This window comes from Bos mutus, chromosome 3, assembly GCF_027580195.1.
Source record: "Bos mutus isolate GX-2022 chromosome 3, NWIPB_WYAK_1.1, whole genome shotgun sequence".
NCBI classification, from domain to species: domain Eukaryota; kingdom Metazoa; phylum Chordata; class Mammalia; order Artiodactyla; family Bovidae; genus Bos; species Bos mutus.
Window position 1 is genome coordinate 1,601,825 of NC_091619.1, and position 12,160 is coordinate 1,613,984.

Consider the following 12,160-nt stretch of genomic DNA (forward strand, 5'->3'; position numbering starts at 1 on the left):
ATTCTGGTTCTACCTCACCAATAGGCACTGGGAATCAAACTCAGACATTCTTATATCCAGAACAGAAAGAATATGACAAAAGTGAGGTGCTTCCATGGAAACCACAAATGCATTTCTGTACAAAGCTAATGATACTGATATGAAAACAATTAGTAACAAGTTAAGCACACTAATAAAGGAAGGAGGAGAAAGCAGGAGGCATGAGAAACAGTGACATAAGTTTTAAAATATCTAAGTTAGTGATATCTGAATGTTTATTTCTATAATTGTTCTCATTCGTTGTATTATGATTTGCATGGAAGATTCATACAAAGCACATTAAATCAATAAGTGATTTTAAGCTCATCTCATCCAATCCTGCCATTTTATGGAAGAAGAAAATTATTTACTTAATTGACATGTTAATACAAAGTTAATGAAAGGAGTAAAATAATGAACTTAGGAAATCAATCAAATATAGACTAAGGAAAAAGACATAAGAATCAATAAAACTTAAAGTTTAAAAAAAAATTAAATCAACAGTCTTAGCTAAATTGACTCTACACGTGGACATAACCAGATGGTCAACACCGAAATCAGATTGATTATATTCTTTGCAGCCAAAGATGGAGAAACTTTATACAGTCAGCAAAAACAAGACTGGGAGCTGACTGTGGCTCAGATCATGAACTTCTTATTGCCAAATTCAGACTTAAATTGAAAAAGTAGAGAAAACCACTAGACCATTCAAGTGAAGTCACTCAGTCACGTCTGATTCTTTGCGACCCCATGGATGATAGTCTACCAGTCTCCTCATCCATGGAATTTTTCAGGCAAAATACTGGAGTGGGTTGCCATTTCCTTCTCCAGGGGATCTTCCCGACCCAGGGATCGAACTCGGGTCGGCCGCACTGTGGGCAGATGCTTTACCGTCTGAGCCACCAGGGAAGCCAGCAGGTCAGACCATTCAGGTATGACCTAAATCAAATCCCTTATGATTATAGAGTGGAAGTGAGAAATAGATTTAAGGGACTAGATCTGATAGACAGAGTGCCTGATGAACTATGGACGGAGGTTTGTGGCATTGTACAGGAGACAGGGATCAAGACCATCCCCATGCAAAAGAAATGCAAGAAAGCAAAATGGCGTCTGAGGAGGCCTTACAAATAGCTGTGAAAAGAGGAGACGTGAAAAGCAAAGGAGAAAAGGAAAGATATAAGCATCTGAATGCAGAGTTCCAAAAATAGCAAGGAGAGATAAGAAAGCCTTCCTCAGCCATCAGTGCAAAGAAACAGAGGAAAACAACAGAATGGGAAAGACTAGAGATCTCTTCAAGAAAATTAGAGATACCAAGGGAACATTTCCTACAAAGATGGGCTCGATAAAGGACAGAAATGGTATGGACCTAACAGAAGCAGAAAATATTAAGAAGAGGTGGCAAAAATACACAAAAGAACTGTACAAAAAAGATCTTCACGACCTAGATAATCACGATGGTGTGATCACTCACCTAGAGCCAGACATCTTGGAATGCGAAGTCAAGTGGGCCTTAGAAAGTGTCATTACAAACAAAACTAGTGGAGGTGATGGAACTCCAGCTGAGCTATTTCAAATCCTGGAATATGATGCTGTGAAAGTGCTGCACTCAATATGCCAGCAAATTTGGAAAACTCAGCAGTGGCCACAGGACTGGAAAAGGTCAGTTTTCATTCCAGTCCCAAAGAAAGGTAATGCCAAAGAGTGCTCAAACTACCACACAATTGCACTCATCGCACATGCTAGTAAAGTAATGCTCAAAATTCTCCAAGCCAGGCTTCAGCAATATGTGAGCTGTGAACATCCAGGTGTTCAAGCTGGTTTTAGAAAAGGCAGAGGAACCAGAGATCAAACAGCCAACATCTGCTGGATCATCAAAAAAGCAAGAGAGTTCCAGAAAAACATCTATTTCTGCTTTATTGACTATGTCAAAGCCTTTGACTGTGTGGATCACAATAAACTGTGGAAAATTCTGAAAGAGATGGGAATACCAGACCACCTGACCTGCCTCTTGAGAAACCTATATGCAGGTCAGGAAGCAACAGTTAGAACTGGGCATAGAATAACAGACTGGTTCCAAATAGGAAAAGGAGTACGTCAAGGCTGTAAAACGCTGGGCTGGAAGAAGCACAAGTTGGAATCAAGATTGCTGGGAGAAATATCAAATACCTCAGATCTGCAGATGACACCACCCTTATGGCAGAAAGTGAAGAGGAACTAAAAAGCCTCTTGATGAAAGTGAAAGAGGAGAGTGAAAATGTTGGCTTAAAACTCAACATTCAGAAAATGAAGATCATGGAATCCAGTCCCATCACTTCATGGCAACTAGATGGGGAAACTGTGGAAACAGTGGCTGACTTTAGTATTGGGGCTCCAAAATCACTGCAGATGGTAATTGAAGCCATGAAATTAAAAGACACTTATTTCTTGGAAGGAACGTTATGACCAATCTAGATAGTATATTCAAGAGCAGAGACATTATTTGCCAACAAAGGTCCGTCTCGTCAAGGCTATGGTTTTTCCAGTAGTCATGTATGGATGTGAGGGTTGGACTGTGAATAAAGCTGAGCACCAAAGAATTGATGCTTTTGAACTGTGATGTTGGAGAAGACTCTTGAGAATCCCTTGGACTGCAAGGAGATCCAACCAGTCCATTCTAAAGGAGAGTGTTCTTTGGAAGGACTGATGCTAAAGCTGAAACTCCAGTACTTTGGCCACCTCATGCGAAGAGTTGATTCATTGGAAAAGATTCTGATGCTGGGAGGAATTGGGGGCAAGAGGAGAAGGGGATGACAGAGGATGAGATGGCTGGATGGAATCACTGACTCGATGGACGTGAGTCTGAATGAACTCCGGGAATTGGTGATGGATGGGGAGGCCAGGCGTGCTGCAATTCATGGGGTCGCAAAGAGTAGGACATGACTGAGTGACTGATCTGAACTGAACTAGCTAAATTAAATAGGAAAAAAGGGAAGACTCAAATAAAATCAAAGAAACAAAAGAAGAGATGTTGTAACATATGCCTCAGAATGTTAAAAGAGTAATAAAAGAATATTATCACCGACTGTGTACTTCTAAATTGGGTAATTTAGAAGAAATTAATAAATTTATAGAAACATCAATCTACCAAAACTGTGTCAAGAAGAAACAGAAAGTTTAAGTAGACAAAAACTGATAAAGATATTAATCAGTAGTCAAAAATCTCCCAATAAAGAAAAATCCAAGATCAGATGGTTTTCTGAGCTAATTTTACCAAGCATGCAAAGAAGAATTGATACAACCCTTATTAAATGCTTCAAAAAAACAGAAGAAGGAACACTTTCAAATTTAAATAATGAGGCTAACATCATCCTGATACCAATACCAGATAAAGACAACAGAAAAACTACAAGCCAACTTCCCTAAAGAGCATAGATGGAAAAAATCTCAACCAAATACTAGGAAACTAAATACAAGAGAACATTACATTTGTTATATTTTATTCTAATGATACAAGGGTGGTTGAAGATGTACAAATCAGTCAATGTGCTGTACTACATTAATGAAATAAAAAGCACCATCAAATAAATATATGCAGAAAAAGTATTTGACAAAGTTCAACATCTAGTCATGATTAAAACTCTCCAAATAGTTATAGAACTTACTTTGACACAGTAAAGTTGGTATACAAAAAGCCCACAGCTTAATCATAATCAATGAGAGAAAATGTAAAGCTTGTTATCTAAGACTGGGTACAGTGGAAAGGATTCCCACTTTCATCACTCCTATTCAGCAAAGTACTAGAAGTCCTAGTCAGAACAAGGAAAAGAAATTGAAGGCAACCAAATCAGAATGAGAAAAGTATTTCTATTTGCAGATGATGCAAACATATACATAGAAAACTCTAACAATTCAATCAGAAAATGTGTATTAAAACTAATAAACAAATTTAGTAAAGTAGCAAGATACAGAATCAACATAAAACCAGATATGTTTCTATACACTGTCAATAAATTATCCAAAAAAGAAATTAAGAAAATAACCCCATTCATAATAGCAACAGACAGAATAAAACATTTAGGAATTAAATTAGCCAAAGAGGTGAAAAACTTGTACACTGGTAATTGTAAAATACTGAAGAAGGAAATGAATGAAGAAACATGAAAGAAAAGACATCTAACCAACAGATAAATGGAAAGACATGCAGCATTCACAGGCTGAAAGATTTTATATTGTTAAAATGTCTATATTACCCAATGTGATCTACCAACTAAGTTTAATTCTTATGAAAATCCTATTGACATTTTTTTTAAAAATAGGAAAAAAAAAACCCTTGAAATTAAATATAGAACTACAAAAGACATGGAATAGCCAAAGCAATCTTTAAGAACAAAGGTTGAGGCCTCACTCTTTAAGATTTAAAAATATATTACAAAGCTACAGTATTCAAAATGGTATGCCATTGGCAAAGTAAAAAACACAGAGACCAAAGGAATTGAATAGAAAGCACAGAACTAAATCCATCCATTTATGGTCTATGTATAACTTGCAGATCTCTAATTTACATTTAAATTTTTGCATTAAGCAAAACATTTTCAGAAAAATAAAATCAATTATATAGTAATTATAAAACATAGGATCAATATCTTAACTAGTGTAAAAATCTCCTTTCCATCTGTGGATGATTTGTAAATAGAACATAGTAGACTCAAGTAACCAAGGGCAAGTTTCAACTTCTGTTTTTGTGTTTCCTGATAGAAGCAACACTCCTTGGAAAAATAACACCTCTAAACTATGAATCCCAAAATTATGTAAGTCATTAGAGGTAATAATGAAAAGAATCATTTCCACCACCCCCCCCATTACATTAATTCACAGATATAACATATTATTGCTGTTGGAGAATAGGCACAATACATTGTTTGCTAGCTCAGAGTATACACTGCTTTAAGTAGACCTATGGGGTTCCATCATGTCTTGTCACACAGGTGGTGCTTTGCCTGAGCCTTCAGTAGCCATTTTATTTTATATTATGACAGCTACTTCTAAGTGATGTGTACATAGAGAGAGCCTGGTTTCTCAGTTTTATTTACTAATTACAATGGTCTTACTGATTTGTGAGGTAACTCAGATCAGATCAGATCAGTCGCTCAGTCGTGTCTGACTCTTTGCGACCCCATGAATCGCAGCACGCCAGGCCTCCCTGTCCATCACCAACTTCTGGAGTTCACTCAGACTCACGTCCATCGAGTCAGCGATGCCATCCAGCCATCTCATCCTCTGTCATCCCCTTCTCCTCCTGCCCTCAATCCCTCCCAGCATCAGAGTCTTTTCCAATGAGTCAACTCTTCGCATGAGGTGGCCAAAGTACTGGAGTTTCAGCTTTAGCATCATTCCCTCCAAAGAAATCCCAGGGCTGATCTCCTTTAGAATGGACTGGTTGGATCTACTTGCAGTCCAAGGGACTCTCAAGAGTCTTCTCCAACACCACAGTTCAAAAGCATCAATTCTTTGGCACTCAGCCTTCTTCACAGTCCAACTCTCACATCCATACATGACCACAGGAAAAACCATAGCCTTGACTAGACGAACCTTTGTTGGCAAAGTAGTTAGTGAGGTAATTACACAAAGACAAATTTTCCAAATATACATAGATCAATTTCAGAGATCTCCTTTTTGCTTCTTTGTAATACTTAACTCTTCCTATTCTAGAAGCAAGCTTTTTTTTTCTTTTTTTTAAATTTTATTTTGTTTTTTAACTTTACAATATTGTATTGGTTTTGCCATATATCAAAATGAATCCACCACAGGTATACATGTGTTCCCCATCCTGAACCTTCCTCCCTCCTCCCTCCCCATACCATCCCTCTGGGTCGTCCCAGTGCACCAGCCCCAAGCATCCAGTATCGTGCATCGAACCTGGACTGGAGACTCTCTTTTTTATTACTAAGGCATCTGACTATTGGGTCAAGTGAACCACTATATCACTTGTTATTTTTCAAAAGTGTCTTATTATTCCATGTAAACTATAAATTTGTATTGTTAGGTTGCTTTCACAATTTATGGTAGAGTTTGGATTAGAATTATACTGATTTTGGATTAGCTTGGATGAAATTGACAACTATATATATCTAGTTATTCTAGTAAAAATTTGTAAAATAGCAAGAAATTTAATGATAATGCTCAACTAGATTTTAACAATACACTTGTCAAAAATTTAGATTTTTGCAGAACACGCCTATGTTCCTACTTAGAATTTCTATGAACAAGGATCTGAGAAGATAAATTTGCAATTATGCCCTCCTTTGACTCATAAATAAAGCTGAGACTCACTGGACAAACATACTCGTTTCCTGATGTAAAATTCAATGAAAAATTTCCTCTTGATCTTTGCATTACAGTCTTAATTGTGGTGATTTCTCCTTCAGAATCCTTAACAAATGGACTCAACTTCCAGTGAAGACAGGGGCCAATTATCCTTATGGCTCCTACTCCCCAGGTTCCTCAACTAAAGCCAGCTTGTGACATTATTTTTCCATAATGACCTTAAACTTCCAATAAACCCCAGGACAATGTCTCCAAGGTAATAGATCAAGCCTCAGGAGTCCAGCAATCACAGCATATGCTTCTAATAACCACACCCCATGTTGGTCATCAGAATTTCTAAAGATAATGATTTTGCCTGGAAATGCTGAGAGTCCTTATGAACAGGGGAGGCTACCTCTGTTAATACAGAGGAGAGCTTCTGTCTCAAGGCAGATTCACACTCTTCTGCTGATATTTCTTCAAGTACTGATCTTTGGCTTCACATCTACTTGTCAAGGGATCCTAGATTCTGAATAGCTGCTTCTGTCTGAGTTGAAAGGAGAGCAATGTAGGTATTTGTTGAGCCATGAGAAATATCGATCTAGTTAATCTGGGGCTTTGTAGGGTCTAAACCTTGGTGAGTGGTAGTATTGTCAACACCTCCTCCCATTGCAATTCTGGCAGGTGACAGAATTAAGAAGGAAAACCAAGGTCTGCTTTTAACTCCAGGTACTAAGAGTGACTGGAGTTGGTTCATATAGTTCTTCAATTTTTCCTTAATGATCAGACTGGGTCAGCTTGCTCCCAGCTAGATCTTATTTTCTTTTTTAAACTGGTTGCCTCAAGAACTAAGTGAAATACATACTTACTGAACCTGCACTTCTCTATTTGCTGTGTACTTATGGATATGTTTTTAGCTATAATTGAAACCTGATACTTAAGCTCCATTTTAGTAAGGAAATTCAGGATTTTCATGTGTATCTAAGAAAACAAAAATTCCACTTCTTTAATATCTGAGACTGTGTACATGATTTCTCTCAGTTAATTGATTGATTAATGTTTTCCCTAAGTATTTGAAAACATCAAAAATTTTGCATCTGAAAAATGATAGATTTGCCCCTTTTGAGGTACCTGGTAGCCTGGATTATTGGGTCAGTATTTAATCCTAAATTATATAAAATTCCTTGAAGCATCTAAAGAGTTACAAAAATAAGTGTAGAAATGTCATCTCTAAGGATCATAACCTGAATTCCATCCCTAGGTTCTAAAATATCATAAAGGGAGTTTAGGGATCATCTAACTAGAGAGTTTTGGACTTTCTCAGTTGAAATGTCTTTTGAGAGTCAGTAATGAACTCTTAGCTTAAGTCAAAACTTCTTCTACAGGATATTATTTTAAGAGCCTCTGGTTAAGTACTTTCTGTTTATTACAGTTATTGCCATGTTACATTTAATTTTAAAAATAAACTGAATACACATGTTAAGTACTTTGACAAAGTCACATAAAGCTATACCTGAAATATAGATCTCCAATTGAGGCATCTTTAACCTTAATTTTACAGCCTGTGAGTTTTCGGCTGGAAGATCTTTTTAATCTTCTACTCTTAAATCTTTCTATCTCTAGTACTGATATAACACACTGTGGTGGTCTTTGATGTCTTCTTGGGCAGAGGGGTCTGCCTTCTCGGATATACTTTGCCAGTGGGTCTCTGTAAATCATGGAAAGGGCACATAACTCATGTTACTCACTTAGAGTAACTAATCAACTAATGAGTAACTAATTGATGAGTTACTCATCAATCATGTAACTCATTTAGAACACAGCATTATATTAATAGTATAAAAAATGTCATCTAATTGAAATCAGCTGCCCTTATGAGTCTGAGTGATAAATGATACAGTTTTTTTTTTGGGGGGAGGATTGGATAAATACAGGTGCTCCTTCAGTACCACATAATTCTAACTTCTGTGGTCTACTCTACAATTTATACTCAGTGGCATGAGAATATAGTAAGAATTAGATATGGATTAGTTGACAGTAGATCCAGAAAAATCTTGGGAAAATGATAAGAAAACGATAAGCAATGATCATAAATTGAGATTTCCCTCAGTGTTTTGAAAGAGACAGAAATCCCTTTACCCAGATAGAGATATTATACAGATAAACTGCCTGATTGGTTTGCAATTTCTTCATGTAAAAAAACATATATATATATTATATTTAGTATATATATATTATATTTAAGTATATATATATATTATATTTAAGTATATATATATTATATTTTATATATATATATATATATATATATATATATATATATATACTGCTAAGTCGCTTCAGTCGTGTCCGACGACTCTGTGCGTACCCCAGAGATGGCAGCCCACCAGGCTCCCCCATCCCTGGGATTCTCCAGGCAAGAACATTGGAGTGGGTTGCCATTTCCTTCTCCAATGCATAAAAGTGAAAAGTGAAAGTGAAGTCGCTCAGTCGTGTCCGACTCTTCGCAACCCCATGAACTGCAGCCTACCAGGCTCCTCCGCCCATAGGATTTTCCAGGCAAGAGTACTGGAGTAGGGTGCCATTGCATTCTCCTATATATGTATATATATGTATATAATGGCGATATACATATATTTACATTCTTTATATGTAATAAAATTACCTCTACAGTTACAGAATAAAAAAAAAAATTCCCTGTCATTTGTGTTAAAGGACTTTAAAATTAGCATGTATATCTTAATATTAACTTCAAATCATTACATCTACTAAGTTTATGATCAATTTATAGTAATTGAGAAAGAAAAAAACATATCTTTTCAGAAATTTCCGATTGCCTGACTTAAGGTCTAAAAAGTCAAGATTTGCTATTGTCATAAAAAATGCAAAAACAAAAATTTCTGGTAGTGGATGCAAGTAATTCCTCAACACAAAATGATGTAAAAGTTTAAATATACTGAAAAGTGCATAAACAAAGGCTAGTTACAACCAATAAATGCTAAATGATTTTGTACCCAAGAAGCATTTTATTTGCTTCTTAGGCTTTAACAGTTGGGGAATACACCCATGATAAAAGTATCTGATATAAGCCCTAAAAATGAATTTAAAATAGCAGTTTGCAAACTGGATGTAGTAGCAGAATATTAAAAAGGAATCTTATTGTCATAACCATATGAAAAATATATAAAGCTTGTGATTTGATTAGGAGTTGTAATCCTGGAAAACTGTCCAATTGTCTCATTCTCTGTCACTCTGTATGACATTTTTGCAAAGCTCTATTTTCCTGAGGCATCTTAGAATGGGGGAAGGTGAAGTGTGTTTAAAATGCCACAAAGTACATGAGATTCTTTTTAACAGTCTGATGATTCTTTTCCTAGAAAAAGGAGAAACTTTTCTTTAAATTAATGTTATTTTCTGTTCCACTCTTGCTCAGTGCTCTAGGTTGTGGAACTTCTGGCAATGTTCCTAGTTGGTCTGAAAACTGTTTTTTTTTTCTTTTTCATATTCTTTTGTCTATTGACATAAAATTTGACATAAAATTGTCATATAATGAGTAACTGACATAAGGTATATGATAGTCTTACCACTAATCTTATAACAAGCTGTCAATGACACAAATCTCCCCACACTTTTATTCAGAGATCATCTAATTCTTCCTGTCCCTTCCCATTTTGTGGTTGGTTATCTAAAGTTCACCTACTGTGTCTAAACATCTCATTCTTTATTCTACTTTCTGATCAAGCTCAGATAGTTGAAGTTTAACATGTTTTTCACCTTTGGAGAGCTACATTCCTTTGGCTTGTAGTGAGCAAGAAAAACATAGTAATTCATAAGTACAGGGATAAATAATTTCAGGTAACTCTTTAATCCTTAGCTAGAGAGATAACATGTTATTGGTCTTGGCAAAAAGTCTATTAATTGGTTGTCAGTTACTCTGTTCCACATTTAGCCTTAATTCTTATTTTGGCAGGTGTTTTTTAGAGGGAATCAATGAGTTCCATCAACCATTTGGAGATGCCTGCCACCTGAAGACTTTGTGCTCAGTTCCCCATGCACATCTTCATCTCTGAATTCTGGCCTCGGGCTCTGGCTCTCCTGTATTGCAGTGACCATGGAGTGGGTCAATGAGACCTTGGTGAGAGAGTTTGTCTTCCTTGGCTTCTCATTTCTGGCTGGGCTGCAGCAGCTACTCTTTGCTGTCTTCTTGGTGGTCTACCTCTTCACCCTGAGCACCAATGCCATCATCATCTCCACCATTGTGCTGGACAGAGCCCTCCACACCCCCATGTACTTCTTCCTTGCTGTACTCTCCTGTTTTGAGACTTGTTATACCTTCATCATTGTACCTAAGATGCTGGTTGATCTGCTGGCCCAGAAGAAGACCATTTCTTTTCTAGGTTGTGCTATCCAGATGTTTTCCTTCCTCTTTCTAGGTTGCTCTCACTCTTTCCTGCTGGCAGTCATGGGTTATGATCGCTATGTGGCCATCTGTGACCCTTTGCACTATACAGTGCTCATGGGTTATGGGATGTGTTTGGGACTAGTGGCCGCTGCCTGTGCCTGTGGCTTCACTGTGTCACTGGTCACCACCTCACTAGTATTTCACCTGCCATTCCACTCCTCCAATCAGCTCCATCACTTCTTCTGTGATATCTCTCCTGTCCTCAAGCTGGCATCTCATCACTCTCGTCTCAGTCAGTTGGTCATATTCATGCTTGGTGTATTTGCCTTGATTATTCCCCTGTTACTTATCCTGGTCTCCTACATCCGCATCATCTCTGCCATTCTAAAAATCTCATCCTCTGTTGGAAGATACAAGGCCTTCTCTACCTGTGCCTCCCATCTCATTGTGGTAACTGTTCATTATGGTTGTGCCTCTTTCATCTACTTAAGGCCCAAATCCAATTACTCTTCAAGTCAAGATGCCCTAATATCTGTGTCTTATACAATCCTCACTCCATTGTTCAATCCAATGATTTACAGTCTAAGAAATAAGGAATTCAAATCAGCTCTTCGAAGAGCAATGGTCCAGACTTCATATCCTGTTAATTAAAGAACTAGTCTTTACAACTGTTCAGTTAATTGTAAGCCTTTTATGTGCCAAGTAAAATGTGCTTTCAAATATTTTTTATTTAAATGACAGTTTTCATATGAAAAGAATGGGACTCAAAGAAGTTAAGATATTCTGGTTATCTGCCATGAGTAATACTCTAAGAAGGCCATGCAGACATGAAAATATAATTCATTTCTAGAATAAATTTCATTTTATTTCATTCCTGTAAAGATTAGTCATTCAAAAACAAATATATCAGTTAATGAGAGCAAAGATGCAACCAAGCTATTTAGTTCAAAGAATAGAAGAAAAGATAATTATCTATTCTCTACCCCTCCTGTTATCAGTTCTCCCTTTCCTGAAGACAACAGACAACCTTGGTCCCTTTCATTCTACAACAAACTTTAGTGCCCCTTTTTGTTTCCTGATTCTTTCACTCCCAGCTCAATCTACATGTTGAAATGGCTTTGCCTTTACTTGGGGTTGTTCTGTTCTTCCCTTGTTTGAGATTGAAAGCTTATTATGGAGTTTCCTTCCTATGTATGTTTATGCTATTTTAATATTATCCTATCATAGCCTCCAAATTTATACCCTGAATGCTATATCTATTTATTCTCTTCAAGGCAGCTAATAACACTGAATAATTGATGAAGCATTTCAAATAGTCTAAACAAAGGAGTTGAGTCAATATTAATAGGGTGAAGAGCATGAGTTTTTAATGATCAGAAAATCCATGGAAAATTCCTTCAGTGACTCTACTTTCCATAGAGGATGATGTCAAGAATTCCCTGTTAGCAAGGATTTATC

General features: G+C 36.7%; 1 protein-coding gene across 1 annotated transcript; it reads left to right on the forward strand.

Moving 5' to 3' along the window:
• The first annotated feature begins 10,411 nt into the window (after positions 1 to 10,411).
• Positions 10,412 to 11,353, forward strand: LOC102265161 (olfactory receptor 10K1). The gene has a single exon (XM_014479911.2). It carries the CDS (start codon positions 10,412 to 10,414, stop codon positions 11,351 to 11,353), a length of 942 nt encoding a protein of 313 aa, XP_014335397.2.
• The last annotated feature ends 807 nt before the right edge of the window (positions 11,354 to 12,160 follow it).